Genomic DNA, 25,345 nt, shown 5'->3' on the forward strand with positions numbered 1-25,345 from the left:
CCAATTTATGTTGGGAAAATTAAAAGAATTTGGTATAGATGTTGAAATTAAGCATGTTATTCGTTCTAAAAATACATTTGCTCATAAGTTGGCCAATAGAGGAATGTGCTTGGTTGATAATAAAGAATTTACAACAAAAAGTATATATTATATAGGGAAATAGTAACATTATTTTAATCATAATTTTAGTTAAAGTTAAAATTACAATCGCAATTACAATTACAATTAGAAATAACTATTTGTATTATTTTGTGATTCAATTTGTGGTGAATTTTCTATTTGAAGCTTTAGTTGTTGTGTAAGGTCTAAGTTTTTTTTTTTCTTTTTTTTTTTTTTTTTCTTCTTCTTCTTCTTCTTCTTTTAGTTATCCTATCTAACTTTAAAAATATATATATACTTACTAAATAATAATTTCTACTGTTGACTTTTTTAAACAATCTTTTAAATTCACTATTCAATGTTTCACTTTGGTTTTATGTTACGGGGGTTCCGTTTTTATTAATGTTCCCAGAATCAGATTCAACGGTATTCAAGTTTCCTTGAATCATATCCTTAACAAAAAAAAACAACAATCATTTTACCTTCTCTCCCTTCTCCTTCTCCTTCTCCTTCTCATTATCTTCTTGATTCCTTTAAAAAAATGAAACAAATTTGTCTGAAATTTTTGAGATTTTTACTGATGCTTCTGTTTTTGCAGAAGGGATGACGAGTTGTATTGCAGTTTATCTTAGTTCAGCACCCAAATACAGTATTCGAAAAACATTTATCAACGGAAATATTGAATCTGAGGAAGCAGAAGTTCTGGCAATTGAGGAAGCACTTATCTATATCAAATCAAACAAATCACAACTTCAAAATCGGAAAATTTTGATTTACAATGACAATGAACAAGCCGTCGGTAGAGTATTAGGTTCCTTTTAAATATAAGAAATTTTTTCTTACTCAAGTTAGATGTAAAGACCTTTTGACTGAACTTGAACACATAGGACTTAATACAGAGCTTAAATACATCCCTCGAGCATCTGTTCAAGGGAATAAACTTGCCCATCGATTGGCCAAAAAAGGAGAGTAAACGATATAAATTTATATATTATCTATATAGATATATACCAAACTAAATCCCTTAACTCTACCATCAATTTTTTTAATAAGCTTTTATTTTTTCAAAAAGAAAGTGGTTTGATTTTTACAATACAATAAAAGAATTTCTGTTTTAAAAATGGTTGCCAACTGCAACTTATCTGTTAAGTTTATAAGTTTCACAACCGATAGTTATATTGATATACATTGATGCTTCTAATTACAATGGCATTTCCACAATTAGCATTCACTGTGAAGATTATAAGAAGTACAACAGTAGTTATTGCGTAATATAGAGTCTCAAAACTGCAAACATATAGTTGTTTTTTGTTGAAGCCATGGCAGTTAATCGTGTTCTTTGGCTTCTATTTCAAAAAAAAATATATATATATAAACAATATCGAGGACAAAATTTTTTAAGATCCACACAGACAACATTGAGGTTTATGAGGCCCTTATATGCCAACTACAAAACTTTGAGTGGGGAAAATATGTAGCAAATGTACAAATTTCAGGTTCTAGAAAATATTGCAAAAAGGTTGGACAGTTTGGGATTGAACTTGATAATCTTTCATATGAAGAAGGGCTTACAATGAGGTCTAAGGAAACTAGGCTGCCCATAACGATGCCAACACACAAGAGACTTTCAAGGTGTTTAGTAGAGCAGAAATGCTACTGTGGGTGTGTGGTTGTATGTGATAAAATGAATAGCCGAAAAGTGTGCGGCTGAATATTTTTTAGTGCAATACAAGGCTTGTAATTGTAACATCTTTAGCCTTTTTTTTTTTCCTAGTTTTCTCCCCGCCTCTTTTTTTTTTTATTTTTTAATTCTCCCGCAAAGGCTTTTTTTCTTCTCCCTTTTTTATTTTTTTTTATTTTTATTATTTTTGGTTATTTTAATACAAAATAGCATTTCCAACTAGAATTTCCATCGTTTATTCTGCCGTCATCTTTGGAGAATAATTCCCCCCCAAAAAAAACAAATTATAGACTTTCCTAGGCTTTCTTTTTTTTTTTTTTTTTTTTGTTCTTCTTCCTGGAATACCCACATACGCGGTTCTTTTTCTAATCAATTACATCTTTTAATTAATACCCAGGACTTAAATACAATAACCACATAATGAGCCTTTTAGACTCGGATATCCATGACGCGTCTGGATCGTCCAGCAACTTGGTTTCTTTAGAATCAAAGCCATCTTCTTCATCTTCAACTTCGTCGTCAACCCCTCCGTCTGCATACTCTGCCACAGTTCTCACTCCAACTCCGTCGTTTACAGTATCGTCACAAAAGCCAAGCGAGCCGGCTACCACATCGAGCACCTCAGCCAATAACACCACGCAGAACCAGTAAGTAATCAATAATAAAAATAAAAAATGATTGCAACGCCGTACCTACTTTTTTTTTTTTTTTTTTTTGATAGCAACACAGTTTAGATTTATATCGAAAGAATTGAAAACTAACAATCCTTACCAGATCATCCAAAGCTGTGGAACCGTCAAAGGATGACATGCAGGGCATTCTTGACCAGTTTGATCCTTTATCGATAAGCAAGCAAAAGGCAAACAAGGATGAGAACAACACTGCGGCTCAGCCAGCAGCAGCGGCAGCAGCATCAACAACAACAACAGCTGAGCAACCAACCAAACCAGAAGCATCCACATCATCATCATCAACATCAACATCTCAAAAGTCATCTGAATCAGACTCTAAAAAAACACCATCGACTACTCCCGCAGAGCCTGTCCAGATTGATGAAAAAAAGTCATCTCTTGAAGCGGTCAGACGAATCGAACCCAATAGCCCACCACCATTTGACTTTCAATGGTTTTTGGATCTGCTGCGGCACAAGAGTGCGGATCCCATTGCTCGCTACCTTAAAAGTTTTTTGACTGAGTTTAACAAGCGAAACTGGACAGCTGATGAGCAAATCAAAATCATTACGGACTTTAAGAATTTTATTGCAGACAAAATGACCCAATACCCACCATTTTCAAACCTCTCAGAACCTGAAATGGCCAATGCACTCGAGGGCATGGAAAAACTTGTCATGAACAGACTCTATTCAAAAACTTTTTCACCAGAAATTCCTGATTTGCGCCGAATTGATAGCCACGAAGAGGATGTCTTGCGTGACCGCATTCTTGACGACAAGATGTCTATTTGGCAGTGGATTGAAGGCCGCCACCTAGATATCCCAAATAAGTTTCTGCGCAATGGCGAGTCCTTTGTTAAGCTTGCTAGTGACGAGTTGCGCAAAATTAACCACTATAGAGCGCCTCGTGATAAGGTTGTGTGTATTCTCAATTGCTGTAAGGTGATTTTCGGGTTGCTGCGCCAAACTAGCCGGGAAGAAAATGCAGACGGATTTGTTCCGCTTCTCATTTATGTAGTCATCAAGGCCCATCCAAAAAACCTAGTTTCGAATATCAACTATATTCAGCGATTCCGGAACCCCGATAAGCTATTTGGTGAGGCAGGGTATTACCTTTCATCTCTCCAAGGTGCCGTTAGTTTTATCGAAACCCTTGATCTCACTTCACTCAGTATCACGGAGGAAGAGTTTAATCGGAACATGGATGCTGCAGAACTGGCCAAGAAGAAGGCGCAATCTGTTCGCTCGGAATCAACACACCCACCGTCAACACCGGAACGTTCTGCAACGCCAGATCCCTCTTCTCGAAGACTCGACAGCCCCAGAGCCCAATCGGGCAATCTGACGCCATCTGCGGTATTGCAAAATTCTGCAGGACTTTTGGCAGTCCCCTTTAAATCATTTACAAAGTTCTTTGATGCCGAACCTTCGTCGCCGCCCACAAAACCTGCTACACCTGCAATTGAAGGCACAATTATTCAGCCTGATCAAGAAACGCTTCAAGATTCATCACGGAAGCTTCACGAGGCTGCGGCCCACGAAAAACAAATGTTGCAGCAGCAGCGGGCAGGCGACTTTTTCACGCCACCTCCGGATGCGTCCAACTCACGGCTGTCACCTGAAGAGCTTGCAGCACGCCAGGTATCTGCCGAAGAAGAAGAAGCACGGCGCATCTCGCGCAAAGAGTTCAAATCCGTGGTCAATACGCTTTCCCAAATGTTCCCTGCACTTGACCGCAATATTATTGTTGATGTGGCGACCGAGACGCAAGGCCGTGTTGGTGCTGCTGTTGATGCATGCTTATCACTAGTCACTGAGTGATGATGATTCTTGTGTAGTGATTTAATTTTTTTTTTTTTTATTAGACTTGTCAAAAATCTCATATGAGCATTTGCCTCTAAAAAAAATACTTGCACACAAACCCATATTTGTTTTTATTTTTCTATTTACACATACCACCATAATTTTTTTTTTTTTTTTGACATATGAATACTACAAAAGCAAAAGGATCACAGCAGCATAAAAAGTACCGTGCGCTGAGCAGGTCTGCTGTAGCTGCGTTTGCACGGTCTTCAGGTCTTTGCATGTCGTCCGAAGTTCTCTTTGACGAAGACCCTGAGGTACTCACGCTGACGTCACTGGACCATCTCTACAGTTTGGAACGAAGTCAGCGATGGTTATTTACAACCCCTAATGCCGAACGGTTAGAATCATCACAAGATTTGGATGTTCAAGAATCTGTTTTATTTGCGAAATTAAAGATGATGAGTTTGGACGAGACAATAACTAAAGAATTTCAATCTTCAAAACGATTAAATGCATTTATTCCAAGAGAAGTGAGAATTGTTTTCCCAGAAATCAAGCCATTGGATAATCTGCAAAAATATGATTTTGAATTATTGGAGCCTGCGTTTAACGTAAGCACTGAAATAAAGGTGGATGAAATTGATACAGGCCAACTAGAATTTTTACAGCATGTTAAAACACCACCTGAAGAGCCATTTGTAGATCCATCATACGAACAATTAGATGCGGATCTGACTGTTGTTCAAATATTAGATCCAATTGTTGCAACCACTGAAGAAGAATTATACGGTAAAATGAATCTTCCTGTTGATAACCCCTTTGCGGTAGAAATTCCGTTGTTAACATGCGACACACCACCAGAACAAAAAACACTTGCCAAAATCCCTACAATGTTAGATCCTGAGCCTGAAATGGTTGCAGAAATGGACTGCACTAGCCAGCTTGCAAATGAAACACTCTCTATAGATGGAGAACAGCAAATTGATTGCAAGTTTGCGTCGCCTAAAGGTGCAGACTTGTACAAGGAAATATACCCTGACCGTGACCAGGAGCTTGATTCTCCAATTGAAATGGTGGTAGATGATAAAGATTTCCGGATGAATTTATTGGATGACTTGGTGGTTAGTGGAGTAGAGTTTGATTTTGATAAAACCATGACAGAAGATTCTCTGGAACCTTTTGCTGACCCGGGGGTTTTGGAAGAAAGCATTGAAGAACTTGCCATTCATGAACTTCCCTTCCCCATTGTTTCAGATACTGGATACAAACGAGGTGGACCGTTACGTATTGTTGAACTACCGGAATTTACATACCCTGAATGGAATTTGCCATATTTTCTTTTGTATCAACTTAACTGGAAACCCTTTTCAAATATTGTGGCAAACTTTACAGAGGAAATAGTGGTGGATAATTTTATAAAAGTGGAAAAGCCTAAGTATTATGAGGATGTTTACGGGTCACTTGATACTTTGGAAAGGGAACCTGAAGATTTCCTAATTGAGGCTATGGAAGTACCTCTTGAAGGTCCTACTATTATCCCGTCATCAGCAGGTAGTGTCAAGAAAGTGGATTCCCCAGGACGGTTACGCAAACTGCCCAGTTATCCTAAAGATAACTGGGAGTTTTTATCGTCGTCATCATCTTCAGAGGATGAGACTATCAAAGAAAAGCTTCCATCTAAGATTCTTAATAGTTCAATTTTGCAGTACTCTGCAACAAAACGAGAGCGGTCACCTTCGGTAGAGATTGTGGGGCAAGTTAATAAACGACCAAACAATGAATCGATATTTGTAGGTCATTATGAATCTTTTGAAGATTCAGGTGATCAGAGTATAAGCGTGGATGACTTTAAAGAAAGTATATTAAAAAATGTTACTAGTAAAGGCACAATGAAGTTGCCTGACAGAAATGAGTCCAATGATGTTGCCCTTTTGACAAAAAGCGATGATGATTGGGATAAATTTTCAGAGCCAGATTTGGATTTAGATTTTTCGTGGGCAGAAACAGAAGAAAAAAAGAAGAAGGTTGAAATATCTCAAGGGAAACATTATAGTGAATCAGCAAAAAAAATACCTAGTTTTAATCAAAAACAAAAAAAGGGAAGTGATAGTGAAGATGATTTTGCAGTGTTGAGCAAAATGGCTACACAGAAAAGAAATACAGGGGGTGCCAGTCTTGCACCAAAGTTTATACCAACAGTTTCGGATGGATTAATATCATTTAGTCCATACTTTGCTGCCCAAACAAAACCTCCACAATCTGTTCTTACTACTATTTCTAAACCTGTACCGGCTCCTATTACTCAACATGGACTAAAACAACCGACGGCACGCGGATTACAAAATCATTTTTCATTTTCTATAAACACATCACTACAAACCACAACTAACCCAAGTATAGTTTCTCCAAAGGCAAGCAGTGACTCAGAAAAGCGTCAAACAAATACCACTCTTGATATGTTTTACCGTACACCTAGAGAATCATCAAAAGGTGAACCAATACCAGTGATTTGGAAGCATCATATGGGGGAAGCAGGACGAGATATGCGGGTAGTTGTGAACTTGGCTAATACCAAGTTGCGATTAATCCAACAACTCCAGAAGCACAGTAAGGCGCAACTAATTGAGGCTAATTTGGGAGAAGATGGTGCGCACCTTTACCTGAGTCACCAAACATGTATTGAGTTTTTTACACTGGAAGATTTGACACAACGAACAGTTCGGCGATCACCTGTGGTGACCCAAGCTTTGGCTATGGCTGGTTTAGCCAGTACAAGGGCTCCTGGGGTTGATACAGTTGCATTTGAGCGGCTGGTAAAACTGAATGTTTCAGTGAAGCTCGTTTTTGCTGTAATTTTGGTTGATGGGATCACAGTCTCAGAGACAGACTTGAGAAACTTGCAGATATTGCAAGCTGCATTGGCACCACAAGACTGGGTGCAAAGTTTTGTTGTTGGGCCGGCAAGCGAGGGTGTCAATGTGGCTGGGTTTGTTGATGGACTGGCGCTTCTTCATGGCGATGCTAGTGGGCAATTAGAACGTGACATGTTTTCTCGGGTACCTATACGGGCTCTCCAGTTTCTTCAGTTTTGCAATGTGAATCCAGTAGCAGGAGCGTTAGTATTAAGACAATCAGATTTGGTTAGTTTTTTGCAATTGGGGTCGTTAGAAATGAACATTAAGCATGGTGATGTATTATCACCTAGTCAGATTGTAAGTATTGTTGATGATTACAATAAGTGGAGATGGTTGGTTTTGAGAAAAAAGAATAGATTAAGTATATATATGTGGCGGTTATACTAACGGTAACGTGTTTTTTTTAGGAGTATTTGCAGAAACTGTTTACTAGTGATTGGCATATATGAAACAAAAAAAAAAAAAAAAAAAAGAGGGGAGAAAGGATTATTTTGCTATTTTATTTTATTTTGTGTGTGTTTGTGTGTGTGTAAAGCCAAGGAAAAAGGCCTTAGAAGAAGATTTGGTTTTTTTTTTATTTTTATTTTTATTTTTAAATGGAAAAACTCATTTGTTAGTGTTTTATTTTTACCGAAATAGGAAAACCTGGGGTAAAGAATGCTGTGGGGGGGGATGGAAAAAAATAAAATCTAAATTCAACAGTATTAACAACAACAACAATAATAATAATTATAACGGACAGATATCCGTTTTTGTTTAAATGAAATATTTCATTTAATAGAGATTGCCATCTTAATAATATTATTATTATTTTACAAAATGCTTTAAAGTAAAAGTAAAAAAAAAAAAAGGAAACACCATGTGGGAAGAGAGAGGGAGAGGGGGAGAAAAGAAAGTTTTTTTTTGCCAAATAAATTTTTTTTTTTTTTTTCCTTATAATTCTCCATTGAGTTTTTTATTTTTTACTTTATTATAGGAAAAAAAATTACCCCCGTATTTATCAAAAAAAAATAACTTTTTTTTCCATCTTTACTTCCATCTATCCAGAGCGAGATTTTATTTATTTATTTATTTTTAAAAGGGGGGGGGGGAAGGAAGAAATAAAGAAATAAAAAAAAAAAAATAAAAAAATAAAAAAATTCAATTGTTTTTTTTTTTCTTTTTTTTTCGTTTTTTCGTTTTCTCCACTTCATTTTGGTTTTTTTTTAAAAAAAATAAAAAAATCTCCACTTCTTGTGACATTTCTATTTCTCACGACGCAATAAAAATTCATATTTTTTTATTTTACCTCCATCCATCAATCTGTTGGAGGGCGCATGTAAGCACAAAAAAGTTCAATTCTTTCTTTCTTTTTTTTTTCTCCAAAAATAAATAAATTAATTAAAAAAGAGGAGAACCAACCATCATCACCATCATCAACATCATCAACATCATCAACATCATCAACATCATCAACATCATCTCCTCCTCTAATTATTATGATAAAAAAAAAAAAGTAACGTGCATCACCTATTCACCCTCTCTTCCACCTCCTCCTCCACTTCTCCTGTTACTTAGTCGTAGCCTGACGACCATGAAACAGCGAAAATAACGATGTAGTGCGACGTCCCGAGTTCTCATCACCCCCCAAAACACCCTCATCCGGTACATTACTTACATTCCCAGCGCTACCGCCGCCGCCACTTGACAACAACGCTGCATGTGCATGCAGGTGTGCAAACGACCCGGGCGACCCTTGTTTCTCTCCACTACTCTTCTTCTCTGTCTCCGGACTCCGGTGCAAGTCCCGGAAAAAGTTACGTCGCTTACTGGGCGTCGTCACCGGAGATGTAGGCCGAATCAATGCCGGCACAGACTTAGAGGCCTTGTTATTAGAACCTGGCGTAGATGCTGTTTCAGTTTTAGGCGAAGAAGACAAATTTGTAGTACCATCTTTGCCCGCGCGCCGTGTAAACGCATTACTAATCACGGACCGCGGTGTCGACGGCGATGCCTGTGAAGCAGATTGATTATTAGGATGGCGTTTCGGTGTTGATGGTAGTGGTTGTTGGGTGTAGTCTCCATTGCTACTACCGCTGTGCACCGATGATGTTGGAGTGACCGGCGGGTATGATGTTCCTCCGTTTGTCCCATTCACTGTAGCTGCTGCATGTTTCCCTGCCCGTGAATGGTTTCTAGGCGGTGGCATTAAATGATCATTGCTATTATTGACAGTACTTATGTCCGGTGCAGAGCAGCCCATTTGATGCTTATTGATTGAGGGCGAAGATGAATGGCCAGAAGATAACCATTTGGTAAACATCCCATCGCGCTTGACAGAAGAGCTGCGCTTCATGGTGGCCGGAGCCTGAGTCGGTTCAGGCAGAGTCACAAAGGAAGGACCCGTAGATGCTGTGGCAGTTGTTGTTGTTGTTGTTGTTGTTGTTGTATTATTATTCAGATTAAGTCCTGAAGGTTGCGCATGGCCGTTATTGTTTTTGTGGGGCTGCAGTTGGTGTTGTTGTTGTTGTTGTTGTTGTTGCTGTTGCTGTTGCTGTTGCTGTTTTCTGATGTTACTACTGCTACTAGAGCTCTCGGTTCTTGATTTCCTGCCACTGTTGATGCTCAAGCCGTTTTTCTTCTGCTTCTGCTTCTCAGGGTGGGGTATCGATGTGGCGGTCGTTTGTGTTGCCGCACCGCTGGGTTGAACTTTAAAACGAGGCATAGGAGGAACCGGCGGCGGAGGCACCGCCGCATTCATTACGTCATGACTGAAAAACCGCGTCTTGGACGCCAAAGGCATTGACGGTGACCGCGGAATTAAGCCCAAGCTTGCTCGTAATCTGCTTGCACTTCCTGGCCTTGACTTACTGGGACTTGGATACGGACTGGGATTGTCTTCATACAAAGACAAAATGTTTTCTTCTTCTTCTTCTTCTTCTTCTTTCTTTTGAGACGTTTCTGTTTCTGGTTTGGAAATGGTATTGCTTTGGTATATTTGTGATGACCGCCGGCGAGCCTTAATTGTTGCAGAAACATGTGATGAAGAAAACCCTGCATTGATGTTACTGTTACTACTGTTCCCACTGCTACTTTCACTACTGCCAGGTCTGCTCACAAACTGAATGCTAGGGTCCAAGCTGCTGATGCTCACAAAGCTATGAGGCCTTGGCAGTTTCGATCTTCGGAACCGGGTCTCTGTTGGTGTTTTGTTATCTTCTTCAAACGAGCCACGAGGTGATGATAGTTGAGCCCCATTGGTGGCATTTGTAAATGATTGTTGATGAGGTTCTGGTGCAGCTAACGCGTTAAAGTCTATAGTGCTAAAGGGCCGTGGCCGTGAGGTGCGGCGCGGAGGATCATTGGGACCCATGTTTTCGTCAGTGTACGGGACAAGAAACAAGTCTGTATCTGAGGGTTTACGAGCCGACCCGGGTTTAGATTTGATAACGGGGATGTGGCTATTTAATGGCGTTGTTTTTCCATTTGCAGAAGGTTGTTGTGTCTTTTGCTGTGGCGGTGCTGTTTGTTGTGTTTGTTGTGTCTGTTGTGTCTGTTGTGATTGTGACTGGGGTTGTTGCTGCTGCTGCTGCTGCTGCTGCTGATCACGTCCAGTAATTATGGCCAAGAAATGACTTGAATTAGATTTCGGAATTGTCGGGACAGGCGATGTCGGCCGGGTATTATTTGCCGTATTAACACCATTGCTGGGGACTCTACTCGAAGAAGAAGGAAATGTTGGAGATGCCGGGGTAGTTGGTGCTGAAGAAACTGGAATAGGAAGGGAGGACTTGAAGTTAGCTACCCGTGACTCAAGCATCTTCATCTGATCAAGCATGCCATGGACTTTGCGTAAACTGCGAGATGAATTTGCTATGGATGATACTGAGGACTGACTGGAGTGACGATATGCATGGCCCTTGACATATTCCGAATCCTGATGGTAATAGTAATCTTTTGAAGAATTTTGTGAATGAACCGACATGCGTTTAGAAACTGGACTCGATGTTGTAACAGCTACCACAGTAGCAGAAGCAGTAGCAGAAGCAGAAGCAGCATCTTCAAGAACCTTTACTTGAGCAGCAAGTGTTTCTGAACGGTTTGTGGCAATTGCCAATTCTTCATTTGTTTCTCTAAGCTCGTCTTTAAGCCGTTGGATCTGGACTTGGAGGTCTTCGTGACTTTCGAGCTCAGCTTCAAGCATAGCAACCTGTTCAAGTGATAAATGATATTTTTGTTCCATGTCTTCAAGAGTAGATTTTGCAATACGCTCGTTGCGTTCCATGTCATCATTAGTCATTTCAATTTCGCGTAGTCGATGATTTGATTGTTTATGAGCATCTCTGAGTGCAGAGATTTCACGTTGGAACGAAGCTTGTGAAGTTGCATATTCCTTTTGTAGGTCTTTATATTTATCCTAAGAAACATTAATATGATTTAATAAGAATAATTGATTAATTGAAATATTAAGGTTATTATATGTTTATTTTTGTAAAAAAAAATTAAATAAATAAATAAAAAGACGCGTCAAAAAAAAAAAAAAAAAAAAAAAAAAAAACTAACCTTCCAATCTTGAACTTCAGTTGTTAATTTATTAATTTGTAGCTGGGATTCTTTATGTCGTTCTTCGGATTCCTGAAGTTCAAGCTCAAGTTCTTGTTCGAGTTCACGAGAGGACGCCTGGAAATCAGCGAGCTCTGCTTCGAGCTCGGCAATATGATTTTTTGCCTTTTCGTAAGCTTCATTCTCTGCGGTGGTCATGAGAGAATGGGAGATATTATTGTAATGAATGGGAATAAAATGCAGGTAATATTAAAAAAAAAATAAATTAAATAAATAAATAAAATAAATAAACAAAAATTAAATTTTATAGGAAGGATATTAAAATTTTAGTGATGGTAATTCATAATTGAAATGGTAATATTTGCTATTTGATATTCTTCTTTATTTATGGAAAGGTTTGATTTGATGTGTTTTTAGGAATCTTCAAATTCGGCTTTCCAAGAAATCTTTATTTTTTTACGCCCAACAAAAAAAAAAATTGTGGTTTGGTGGCTTCTCATAAAAAAAAAGGTTGTAATAAATAATAACTGAATATTTAGTGTGGCTAATAGATGTGTAATAAATCACGTGAAATGTTGGTTTACATAAAGCTAAGACAGATTAGAAAAAAAAAAATTAACGAGAAATCATTTTGAGATTATGGGATTTTTTTTTTCTTTTTTTGATTTTGATTTTGAGAAGGGTAGTTTTTAAAAGAAAAAAAAAAGGTATTTTGTTTTAAAAAATAGATTTATTAAAATTGGGTTTCTTTAATTATGTTAATTCCAATTATTTCAAAGAAAAAAGTTAATTAAATTAATTACTTTCTTTAAAAAAAAAAAAAAAATATTTAAAAATTAGTTTAAATTTAAGGTCTCAAATAAAAAATAAGAGATATCTTTTTTTTTAAAAAAAAAGGAAACTTTAAAATAAAGTAAAAAAAAAAAAACCAAGGTACCAGAAATGTTTTTTCTTTGAAGATGAGCTCTTTTTTTTTTTCGTTCATATTTACCCCAGTTTTTTTGTTTCATTATTTTTTTCTTAAAATAGATTGTTCTTTTTTTTTTTATATATTTTTTAATAGAAATCACTTTAATACGGAATCATTGAGTACAAGCTCCGTAAAAATAAACTTAATTTAAATTTCTCGAGTTGAACATTTTCTTTATGAACCAAAGAGAAATAAAAGTCTTTTTTTTTTTTTTTTTTTTTTTTTTTGTATCACCATCTAATAGAATGAAAAAAAAAAAAAATATAGAATAAAGAGGGGTTTTGTGTAAAGATATAAATTTGCCTCGGTACCTTTAAAAAAAAGAAACTCACTTTCTAAAATAAATAAAAAAAAATGGGTTTGAATTCAATAAGAGGAGGCAGTGTTTGAATTGAGTGTAAAATGTTGAGTACTTGAAATCAAGTATTTTAGTTTGTATATTCACATTTAATATTACACCCTCAAATATTTTGTTTTTTTTTGTTATTCCATTTCTCTCATTGATGGGGGAAAAAAATATTATATTTTTCTATTTTATTTTATTTTATTCTCTTTTTTTATTTTTTTTTTTGCCTTGTCTCATTCACTTTGTAAAAATAGTGACGCCATACTTGAGGCCGATGCAATTCCGGTGGATTATCGGGCCTATATATAAGAGGAGGACGAGAAAAATGATGGTGGGGTTATTTTTGTGTGAGCATTTAATACCATTATTTATTTTTTATTTTATTTTTTTTTTTTGTAGGATGGATACAATACAATTTGAGTTAAGTTGATTTGATTTGATTTGATTTTGTACTTCAAGTTAGGTCTTCTTTTTTTGTTTTTTTTTCTTTCTTTCTTAGATGATAGATATTGATACTAAAGATGGTTACAATTTGGTATCAGATACTTTCACATGAACAATTCCTTGATATTTTGGGAATCTTGGAAAGTAGTGTATATTAAGATTTTTAGAGAAAAAGTTTTCTAGAAGTAGAAGAAAAATAATAAAAGGAAGGGCGGGCTTTTTTTTTTTTTTGAAGAGTAACAACATGTTAAGTTAAAGTACTTTAGAAGTATATACGTTTAAAATTGGTGGTATATATTACTTTAGATTTAGATTATGTATATAAATTTTTAATTGAATCTTTTAAAAATTTCAAAAATTTGATTTTTTTTTTTTTGTTTAAAAATCATTTTCCCATTAAAAACTATCTTATAACTTTTAAGTATTCAAAGACCGAATCACGGATTAATGTTGATTTGGTGAAAATTACTTGGCATTTGTTTTAAAGCTTTGGTTATTTAATTTTTTTTTTAAAATAAAAGTAAAAGTAAAATAGCTATACTTTTGACAAGTGATTTATGAAAAATAAATAAATAAATAAATAAAATGGTATTGAAAAATGAAAAAAAAAAAAAAGTTGTTTGTGTTAGAATAAACCAAAAAGTTTTTTTATTTAATTTTTTATTTAACTATGATTATAGTTAAAAATAAATCCCATCCACTTTATTTATTTATTTTTTTCCGAAACAAAGTAAAAATAATAGTAATAATAATAAAAGTTGACCTTTTCTTTTTTTTTTTTTCCTAACTGTTTCTCTCTTTTTTTTTTTTTTTTTTCTTTTCAAAGCCCTAAGGAAAACTAATTAGTTTTATAATTTGTGATTCTCTCCACAATCTTGGCACTGTCATCTTGTGTTTTCCGTTTTTTATTTTTATTTATTTATTTTTTTTTTGAGTTAAAGTAACAGCCAGTTGAGTTAATCCGTCCTTGGCATTTTTCAAAAATTTTTTTTTTGTTTTTTTTTTTTTGTCCGAGGCGAAAAAAAAAAAACAAAAAAAGTTTTTCCAGGCTTTGGATGAAAAAAAAAAAAAATTTAAAAAACAAAGTTAAAAATGATTGTTCTTTTATTTCATAATTAAACAAAAATTAAAGTATTTCTATTGTGTATATATATATATATATATATAAATATCTTTAGGCAAAGTTTGTGAAGTGGGTACGATTGGTTATTGTACCCTGTAATAGAATTTTAGAAGAAGGAACAAAAAAAAAAAAAAAAAAAAAAAAAAAAAAATGAAAGAGAGAAGGTCACTTGTCAGATCTTTCGGTTTCTCGGTCGTTTAGCTTTTATATATGACCACCACCGACATCTCGCCGTGCGTTAAAGACATTAAAAAAAATCATATTCATATTTAACAATAACTTTTACTACTACTATTACTACTACTGAAGAATTATCGTGACAACCCGAAAAATGAAAATGTCTTATTTTTTTTTTTATTCTTTTGGGTAATTTGAATACTTTAAAAAAAAAAAAATTCAATTTGGTATATTTGGTATATTTGGTATATCTATTCAGGCCTCGGAGGGGGGGTAGTTCTTTTTTTTTTTTTTTAAAAAAAATTATTCATATTATGGTCTTATATTTTATATACATGAGGTAGAGGAGGAGGGGGGGGGGGGGATGTTTTTTTTTTTTTTTAAAAAAACCATCATGATAATTATTATTATCATCATCATCATCTTATTTATTATAATTAAAAAATATATCACCATCTGTAGATAAAAGTCTTTCCTTTTGGTTTATTTTTTTTTTTTCTTTGGCCTTTTTACTAACCCTGAGACCTTTTCTTTGAAACTTTCCTCTTATTATTATTATTTTTTTTTTTTTTCAAAGCCCATACTCTTAATTATGATCATTAAGCTTTAACAATAAATAAAGTAAAATTAAAATTAAAAAAAAAAAAAATAATAATGGTATAACATTGGCCTCCCGAGGTTTCGTTTTTTTTTCTTCTTCTTCTTCTTCTTTCAATCGTTTGTTTTTTTTTTCGTTTCACTCTATGATTTTTTTTTTTTTTTCGGAATCACTCTTTATTCTGTCCGATGTGTGTAGACAAGGCATCATCATCATCATCATCATCATCACCACGCCATTCAAGACTAAATCTGGAATCTTGCGGGGCTATTTACCTAGTATTTAAAGCAAAAGCCCCCTCTTCTTCTTCTTCTTCTTCTGCTTATTTTGTTTGTTTGAAATATATACTTATATATCATTAATATTTCAATATTAAACTATTAATGATAAATGAGGGGCAAATATCAAAATCTAACTAAATGCACTATGATACTTTTAATTCTTGGAGGGGCTATTTGTTGTTGTTGTTGTTGTTGTTATTGTTGTAGTTGAGAAGTTTTTATTTTTTATTTTTATTTTTTTTCTTTCAATAGAACTTCACCCCTCCTTCTAACAAATTATTTTGTTTTAAAAATATTGCATTTTTTTCTTCTTCTTCTTCTCTCTCCATGTGTTTGTACATCTTCTTGTACTTATGCTTAATATATTTTTAGAAATTTGGTCTCTTTCGAAGGAATTCCTTCATTGTCAATTATCACATCCAATCCCGATATTTTTTTTTTTTTTTTTTTTTTTTTTTTTTTTTTTTTTTTTTTTTATCTTGTAACCCCCACCATCTTTTCATTTTTTTTTTTTTTTTTTTTTTTTTTTATTTTTATTTTGAAAAAAAAAAAAAAATTAAAATAAAATAAACAATCTCAAAAGTCTTCTTTGATATGTGGCTATCTTTTTAAATCTATCTAAATGAATATATACAAACAAATATATTTCACCCCACATCTACTCTATTTTTTTCAATCTAAAAAAAAAAAAAAAAATAGTTAACATTCAATGCTTGGTTTTATTTTTTTTTTTTACTTAACTTATTCTTTCTCTAAAGTCTTTATTTTTTTTTTTTACTATTTGAAAAAAAAAAAAAAGAAAAAAAAAGTGGCCTCAATATTAATGTTTTTTTTAATTAATTAATTAATTATCTCCTTTGAAAAACATGAAAAAGGTTTATTTGGAAATCTTTCTCCGAAAAGAAGCCGCAATATAGATGAGGGGAGTAATGAATTAGAGGGGACTTTTTCAATGTTTTAAAACTATAATTGTAAAAAAAAAATAAAAAAATAAATAAATAAATAAATAAAAGAAAATAAGAGAAATTAATGTGAAATTAAAATTTGGTATGGGGGTTTTCCTTTTGAAAGAAACCAAATAAATTTATTGAAGAGAGAAATAAACCAAGTTTAGTTGTAAGAAATAATAATAATAATAATAATAATAATAATAATAATAATAATAATAATAATAATAATAATAATAATAATAATAATAATAATAATAATAATAATAATAATAATAATAATAATAATAATAATAATAATAATAATAATAATAATAATAATAATAATAATAATAATAATAATAATAATAATAATAATAATAATAATAATAATAATAATAATAATAATAATAATAATAATAATAATAATAATAAACAAGTGAAAGAAATTTAATAAATTAGTTTCCTTTTGGGTAAATCTCCATCATCTTCATCTTCATCTTCATCTTCATCAATATCTTCTTTTCTTTTTATTTTTGTTCAAACTTTTTATGCTTGTCTCTTAGATAGATTTTCTTTTAACCTCAACTGGGAGTTTTTTTTTATGTTGTTGTTATTTCCGACTCTTAAATCTGCTTGGCAGGAACACCGTTGGTTTTTTTTAAAAAAAAAAAAAAAAAAAAACTCGGGTCTTTATTAGTAGTAGTAATAGTGGTGGTGATAATGATTATTATTATTGTTGTTGTTGTTGTATTTAAGTCTTTAAGGATAATTTTATTTTTTTATTTATTTTTTTTTTTACTGTTTCTTGTTCAAAAACAGTACGGCAACAGAGTCCTTAAGATAAAGTGCCGAGAACCGGTAGGAACCCGTGGCACGGACGGCTGTAACTGAAATGATGTTTGTCTATATAAAAGAGAGGGAGGCCTTAATGCCAATGTCCCGGGACTTTTTTTTTTTTAAATTTATTTATTTTTTTTATCTAATCTACTATCTACTTAACTACTTAACTAGGTAGTTATTACTACTTAACATTTACACATAATTATGTGTGAGTGTTAATATTAATATTTTTTTTTTTTACACAAAATAAATAAATAAATAAATAAATAAATAAAAGTGATGGCCTAGAAAAGACCCGACAAAAGCGGTGACGCGAAAAAATATATTTTCCTGAGACCCGAGTAGTCTTTTGCTTGCTAGTCTGTTTGTTTGTTTGTTTGATTGTCTGATTTTTTGATTTTTCTGATTTTTTTGATTTTTTTGATTGCTATCTATTTTATTTTTTTTTTATTTTTGTGAGGGGAAAAGGTCTTATATATAAACTAGTTGTGTTCCCGTGACCATTTAAAAATCCTCCTACTCCAGTTTGTGTGTAGACCCTTTTCAAAATGGGTTTTTGACATTTTAGAAAAGCAATAATAATAATAATAATAAAATTAAATAAAATTAAATAAAATTAAATTAAATAAAATTAAATAAAATTAAATGAAATAAAAACAAAACTTTAGAACAATATTATACATAAATATATATATGATAAAAGAAAATTTAAGAAAAACAATATTTTTTTTTTACGACTTGCCAAGAATTATATACATTTGTATCAAAAGACTTTACGAGAGGACTTTTTTATTATATTTTATTTTATATATATATATATATATATATATATATTTTGCAAGTATTTCCGACAAGCCTTAATATATTTAATAATTAATAATTAATATACCCATTAATCTGGAGGAAAAAAAAAGACTTTGGGACAAATAGAGACGATGTAAATTGTGTGAAGTTATATATATTTATTTATATTTATATATATAAATTATTTGTAGCAGCTAAATATTGAAAATATATATATATATATATATATATATTCAATTCAAGTTTTAATATTCACAATTTTTTTTTTATTTCATTTTTATTTCATGATCAATTAAACACTAGATTCGGTCATCCCATCACCCAACGCCGGGTCCTTTAAAATATATTATTTTTATATCTTTTCTCCATCCCCCTTCCCCCTCCTCTCTCTCAGTGAAAATGAAAGTGAGAGTGGTGTGTGTGTTTGTGTGTGTGTGTGTGTTTGTATGTGTTTAAATATATATGTTTGTGAATGAATTCTGACTAAGCCTTACATAATTTTATATATCTGACTAATCTTGTTGGGTTTGGGTTTGGGTTATTTTTTATTTTTATTTTTATTTTTATTTTGATTTTTATTTGATTTTTCAATTGATTCTATATAATAATAATAATAATAATTACAACAACATTAGAATTTCTTGCAACAGACTTTTAAAATGTTTAACAACAATAGCAAATGAAAAGAAATGAAAAGAAAAAGAAAATAGAAAAAACAACAGCGTTTTTTTTTTTTTTTTTTTTTTTTTTTTTTTTTTTTTCCGTTTGAATAGTTTTTTAAAAAAACAAAAAGTTCGGAAAGAAGGGACTTTTTTTTTTTTTATTTCGTTTTATTTAATGTTAATGCTAATGTTAATGTTATTATTGAACTTGTATTATAATAGATGTAATTACTGTAGAATGAATGATGGGGATTAAAAGATTAAACTTGATAATAAACTTCTTGTATGTACAAAAATATATTATTTCAAGATTTTTATTTATTTATTTATTTATTTTAAACTTCCCAGCATTAATTTCTGTAACGGATGGCCGGAGTATTTTCAATGTTCCTCCATCCACTTTCCATTTTCAATTCAATTTATTCAATTAAATTTATTTTATTTAAATTTATTTAATTTAGTTTAGTTTAGTTTAACTCAATTCAATTGTTTCTATCATTTAACTAAACACACCCACTACTACTTTTATTATTATTATTATCATCATCACCAAACCAAATTAACTATATCCAAGTTAATAATAATAATAATAATAATAATAATAATAATAATAAAATCTCTTTTAAAATATATATATATATATATATATATATATATAAATAAATAAAATTCAATTCTTTTTTTAATTCTTTTAATTCTTTTAATTTTTATAAAATTACTTTTCAAATTTACATTTTTACACAAGGCCTCTTTTTTTATTTATTTATTTAATTTATTTAATTTTTCCTTTCTTTATTTCTTTAGTTCTCTCTCTCTCTCTTTCTCTCTCCCCCACCTTCCCCCAAACTTTCCCCCTCCCTTTTTTTTTTTTTTTTTTTTGGTGGTGGTAACTGCAAATACAATGTCCCTTTTAGGAATGAAAATTATTATTATCATTAAATTATCATTAAATTATTAAAAGTCCTTATTTTTTATTTTTTATTATTTTTTTATTATTTTTATTATTTTTATTATTTTTATTTTTTATTATTTTTATTTTTTATTTTTTATTTTTCCAAAAATTTTTCCCCCTTTTAAAATATGGTAGACTACTACATTCATATACACATACAAAATGCGGGGAATCAATCATTAATACACTCAACCCCCATCTTTTTTTTTTTCTTTCTATTCTCTCACACACACACACACACACACACACACACAGACATAATAATAATAAACATATTTAGAGTGAGGGGAGGGGAATCCCACCACCTCCATTAAAAAAACAACCTTTTCTTTTTTTTTTTTTTTCTCCGGTCTGGAAATATAAATATCCTCAACTATCCCAATCTTAATTCAATTTTTTTTTTCTTTCTTTCTTTTATTCTATTATTCTCTATTCTTCTCTTTATATATATATATATCTATTTTATTGACATAATCAAAGTTTTTTTTTTTTTCAGTAAATAATCCTAATTAATTAAAAACAATAACTAAACATTTTACAACTACTCAATCTTTCCCAGCATCCTCAAAAAAAAAAAAAACAATTTCAATCAATCAACTTTAATTATTAACTTCAATCTCAAAAAAAAAAATAATATACAATAATTATAATGTCCGACCCTAAATCTGCAGTTGACTCCGAAGAATACCACATTGAAAGACATCCTAACCATGACTTTATGACAACAACCCACGGCATTGCACGAGTGCTCACCTCAGATACTCACGTCCAAATGGGCGACCTCACCTTCCACAAAGATGACTTTATGAGAGCATTTGAAGGTTACCTTAACCCTGGTCTTTCAGAAAGACCTTCGCGTGCTTTTGCAAACCCTGTTCCTCTTGGTGTTGCCTCCTTTGCCCTATCCCTCTTTGTTGTCTCTCTCACAAATATCCATGCCCGTGGTGTCTCAAACGGTGCAGGTGCTGCCGGTCTCTGTCTCTTCTATGCTGGTTTCATTGAACTCTGTGCTGGCATGTGGTGCATTGTCTTGGAAAATGCATGGGCTGCTACTCTCATCTCTTCATTTGCTGGCTTTTGGATGTCTTATGGTCTTTTCCTCATTGATGGCTTTGGTATTGTCTCCTCTTACACAAATACTGATGACCTCCACAATATGCTAGGCTTTTATCTTCTCGGTTGGACAATCTTTGCAACAATCATGTGGTCAATGACTTTCCGTTCAACTTGGGTCTTCTTCTTTATGATGCTTTTTGTCGTTCTTACCCTCGTCATTCTTTGTGGTGCTAACTTTACAATGCCCGGCAACCCTACTCGTGGTGTCAATCTCACAAAGGCCGGCGGTTACTTTGGTATCATCACATCCCTCATTGGCTGGTACGTGGTCTACGAGGCTCTTGCCACCAAAGAGAACTCACTTCTTGTTCCTCCCGTCCTTCTTATGCCTACCGCTGTCCTTGGCCGCGAGCGCAAGAACGACGAAAAGGTTTAAAGCAAGCGGAGAGGGTTTCTTTCTTTTGTCTTTAATTTTTTTTTTTTGCATATATTATATAAATAAAAAAATTCCTTGTTTTCTGTATAAACTTGTTTTAATAATAACATTAATGATTTTTTATTCTATTCTGTTATGATATGGTATGGTTTGATACTCGGAGAAATGACTTGGTTTTTCCGATGTTATTAAAAAAATATTTTAAGTGGCATGGAAGAGAGAGAAAGGGGGGGGGTTGGGGGATTTGGCCCCTATTATCTCGTAATTGTCTCGTACCGTCTCAAGTACTAATACGCCCACAATTTTTATTTTTATTTTTCGTTACATTATTAAATATACATTACATTACATTAATTACATTAAATACATTACATACATGTTACATAATCACCACAATCTTACCCTGCAGCAGCAGAAATTTGGTTGCTATTACTACTACTTTTATTACTGCGGCTTTCCCCAGATCCTTCGGACCCAATAACTTCTCGGGACCCTGACACTGATGTAGTCCGAGCCATTCGACTCAGCAAATGAACAGGAACAACATGAGCACCTCTTGAAAATGGGAATGCCCTATCTGTAGATCTACCGTCCTTCTTCTTCTTCTTCTCATTATCCTCATTATCCTCATTATCCTCATCATCCTCATCATCCTCATCATCCTCATCATTCTCATCACCCCCTAGCTCCATGGACCGGTCACTCGCAATATCCGCCCCTGAAGATGAGTACCCAGAACTATCACTATTCTCTTCCCCACCATCATCTTCCTCTTCACTGTCATTACTACCACCACCACTCTCCACAGCAGTTCCACCAACTTTTGCTCCACCATTCTCATAAACTATCCGTACTCCACGGCCATAATACTGTTCACGCCCATTACTCTTTCTCCTACCACCATTAGTCCCATTCATCCCAGACTTTGATACCCCTCCATCATAATTATCATTATCATCATCATCATCATCATCATCATCATCATCATCTCTACTACCAACAACTCCCATCTCAACAATAACTGCACCTGTTGCTCTTCCATCCCAGGAATCCGCCACTGGAGTCCGCGTCACTGCACCCTCTGTCCTCAGCATTCGTACTGCTGCAGGGTGTGCATCCAACAACTCCTTATACCGCGCAGCAATTGTTGCCTCAGGATTCTTCTTGTATGCCTCTACCCTCCCGCGTAACTCCTTTATCCACCGCGTCCGCCAAGATTCAGCAGTCCGCCATCGATGAGTCTCCGCATACTTTTCATACAAACTCTTGCCCCCAGCATTTTGCCCCCCAGACTCAAGCAAATACCGTAATAACTCCTGATCCTCTTCCATTGTAAACCCACGTACTCGATGCATTGCACGCCGCGCATCCACACTTACACTAGAAAGCCTCTCGCGCTCCTGTTCTCGCGCCTTGTTCATTTCCACAAACAATGTTTTCAGATTAAACGGTTTTATCCCACGCGCAGCTGCCAGATTCCGCACACTCGCAACAACAGTCTGTAACTTCTTCTTCCATCGAGATGATACACTTGAAAATGTCCGTCGCCCATTAAACACTTTCTCTGCAAGAACTTGAATCGCAAGTTCAACAGCCCCCCCATGTTCCTCCGTGATCCGTGGATCAGTCAGAGCATTCACAATCGTCAAATCTTCTTTAAGCGAAAACGGATGCCCGCCTAAAACGACATTCCCCACTGGAACAGTATGTCCAGCCGTAGATCGGGGTTCCTGAAACGAAGGAAGAGGTATCTCAGATCGAAGAAGACCAGCTTCTGCATGACTAAGCCGTGGCACTTGTGGTACTGACCCAGGCACCTCGTCAAACCCATCATCATCATCATCATCCTCAACCCCTGCAACCCCTTGATTTATTGTATTTCTGTTACTCAGATTTGAAGCAGCACCAAATGTATTGGCATTTGTATCAAGCATCTCATTCTCATCTTCGTCCTCCATCATAAATGGAACATCAGGCCCGCCCTGCCGCGGCCTCGGAGAGTGGATTTCAACAGATGGATGCGGTAACGGTGGTTTATATTGAAGTGCAGCCGCAAGTGTTATCTGTGCATCACGCGGCAACTCTTTAGTCTTCTTCTTCTTAGCCGTTGGAGCACTCTCCAGCACTTCAATATCATCATCATCTGGCTCTTGCTCTTGCTCATCTTCATTATCTTCTTGATCAAGAATCCCACCATCATAAACATCTCGTGGCTTGGGAAGAACCTTATCGGTATCAGGGTTATACAATAGGTATGGCTCAGGATCCAGCAAATGCCCCACTTGCCGCGATTCGTCAATCAGCGCCACGTTATAAAACCGAAATTGGTTCAACCGAATCGTCGACCGCAGCTCATCCACATGATCCAGATCAGTAAAATTAAGCGAATCTTGAGTCGGGAATAACAATAAATCTTCCCCAGACATGGACTTGACATCACTCGCAAGCTGTGTCCGGTTCGGAATCTTAAACTGGATAAACACTGGTATCGGTTTCCCATCCTTCATCAAAATCGAACTCGTACTCCCGCGTGTCCGCCATGAAATCACAGACTGAATACCTTCACCACCACGCACTCGATCTGGCGATGTTGTCCGGCTCATGGACCGTGTCATGCGTCCGCTTCGTCTCTGCCCATCAGGGGCTTCTTCCGAAACAACCCGCCGTCGAAATGTTGGCCGTACTCTCATGTTAACATTTTCTTCGTTGCCCTCATCATCGTCATCATCAGTAGGTGCTTCGCCCACACGCCGGCGTTTAGGAGCTTGTGTTTTGTCCTGCCGCTTTCGTCTCCGTTGTTTTACCGGGGGCCGCAGATTTACTTGTCCTATAATCTCCAAATCGTCACTATCGGAATCTTCTTCTTCTTCTTCTTTTTTTTTCTCTTCTTCATCTTCTTCCTCATCTTCTTGTTCTTCTTCTGCTGGCTTTTCTGTAGGTGGTTCCAAATCTTTTCTCGCTATACTAGTAGATTTAGACTGATGTGTTTCAATAGGGCTTTTAGACCGAGATGCCATTCTAGCTCTTGTAAGGGGTCTTTGCAAATTAGAAACAGAAGTTTTGGAACGAGAAGTAGATTTTTCTAGATTAGCAGTATGCGCATTGGTTTGAAAAGAACTCGATTGACGGGTTGTACTGGTTCTTACTGGACTAGCAGGTCTTTTTTGACCTTGCTGAGGACTTTTGGAAAGATTACTTTCTCGCGATACCGAATGTGTCTCTGAATTCTGCTTAGAAGCTGGCTGCAGCTGTGGTTTCTCCACGAAGGCAATATGCTTTTCTCTTCTCTTTTCACTTGTAGATTCATCTGAAGATTTAGAATTTTTTTTTACAGTTTCATGCTTATTTTGAGCTTTACTCTCGGTATCTTTTTTAGACCGACTCTCAGTCGTTTCTTTTGATTGCGGTTTGTGCTTTGTCCCAGTAGGTTCTTTCCCTTTCCCCTTAGAGGTTTCAGGCTCCTTGACTTTTCTGGGTGATTTAGATTTCGGGACAGCCTCTTGATCTCCAACAGAACTCGACCCTGGTCTTTTCTTGGTCTTGGTGGCACGCGTTTCTTTAGGCGCGCTCGTCACTGTAGGAGTTGCTGCCTTAACACTTGCAGCTCTCACTGGTCTCTTATGTCTTTTTTCATTCAAATTGGAATCATTGATTTTTGAAGAGTCTGGCTTCTGTTTTTCTGACGATTCGGGCCTGTCTTTTCGAATAACGCGGTAGCCTATATCTTCCTGTCCGCTGTCATAAAGAACCTCAATAATTACATCTTCGTCATTATTTTCGGCCGCCTGTTCTTGATAAAAGCGGCGTGTTTTGGGTGCTCTATGAGAGGTATTCATCAGGGTATTGACCACATCCAAAGGGTAGTTGGTATTATATTAAAAGTTGAAGTGGGTTTACAAGATATTGAGAGAGAGTGGGGGATGGAATTGTTTATTTACTTTTTTTTTTTTTTTTCTTTTTATAACGCGTGTTTAAGTACATTTCAGACCGCAATAATACGGCTTAAAAATT

General features: G+C 34.5%; 5 protein-coding genes across 5 annotated transcripts; 3 read left to right on the top strand and 2 right to left on the bottom strand.

The window, feature by feature from the left end:
• Nucleotides 1–2,200: 2,200 nt before the first annotated feature.
• Nucleotides 2,201–4,274, top strand: SAPINGB_P001624 (uncharacterized protein; the record flags this gene model as incomplete). Its single annotated transcript, XM_031996345.1, has 2 exons — nucleotides 2,201–2,427; nucleotides 2,555–4,274. The coding sequence occupies 2 exons, from the start codon at nucleotides 2,201–2,203 to the stop codon at nucleotides 4,272–4,274; spliced, it is 1,947 nt and encodes a 648-aa protein (XP_031852236.1).
• Nucleotides 4,275–4,438: 164 nt separating this feature from the next.
• On the top strand, nucleotides 4,439–7,623 carry SAPINGB_P001625 (uncharacterized protein; the record flags this gene model as incomplete). Its single annotated transcript, XM_031996346.1, has 2 exons — nucleotides 4,439–7,471; nucleotides 7,582–7,623. 2 exons carry the CDS (start codon nucleotides 4,439–4,441, stop codon nucleotides 7,621–7,623), a joined length of 3,075 nt encoding a protein of 1,024 aa, XP_031852237.1.
• Nucleotides 7,624–8,723: 1,100 nt separating this feature from the next.
• On the bottom strand, nucleotides 8,724–11,914 carry SAPINGB_P001626 (uncharacterized protein; the record flags this gene model as incomplete). The annotated part of the gene is made up of 2 exons (XM_031996347.1): nucleotides 8,724–11,570; nucleotides 11,717–11,914. The coding sequence occupies 2 exons, from the start codon at nucleotides 11,912–11,914 to the stop codon at nucleotides 8,724–8,726; spliced, it is 3,045 nt and encodes a 1,014-aa protein (XP_031852238.1).
• An 8,577-nt stretch (nucleotides 11,915–20,491) lies between these two features.
• SAPINGB_P001627 (uncharacterized protein) lies at nucleotides 20,492–21,334 on the top strand (the record flags this gene model as incomplete). Its single annotated transcript, XM_031996348.1, has 1 exon — nucleotides 20,492–21,334. The coding sequence occupies one exon, from the start codon at nucleotides 20,492–20,494 to the stop codon at nucleotides 21,332–21,334; it is 843 nt and encodes a 280-aa protein (XP_031852239.1).
• Nucleotides 21,335–21,732: 398 nt separating this feature from the next.
• On the bottom strand, nucleotides 21,733–25,170 carry SAPINGB_P001628 (uncharacterized protein; the record flags this gene model as incomplete). Its single annotated transcript, XM_031996349.1, has 1 exon — nucleotides 21,733–25,170. One exon carries the CDS (start codon nucleotides 25,168–25,170, stop codon nucleotides 21,733–21,735), a length of 3,438 nt encoding a protein of 1,145 aa, XP_031852240.1.
• Nucleotides 25,171–25,345: the final 175 nt, after the last annotated feature.

This window comes from Magnusiomyces paraingens (genome assembly GCF_902498895.1).
Source record: "Magnusiomyces paraingens strain CBS 517.90 genome assembly, contig: contig1, whole genome shotgun sequence".
Lineage (NCBI taxonomy): Eukaryota > Fungi > Ascomycota > Dipodascomycetes > Dipodascales > Dipodascaceae > Magnusiomyces > Magnusiomyces paraingens.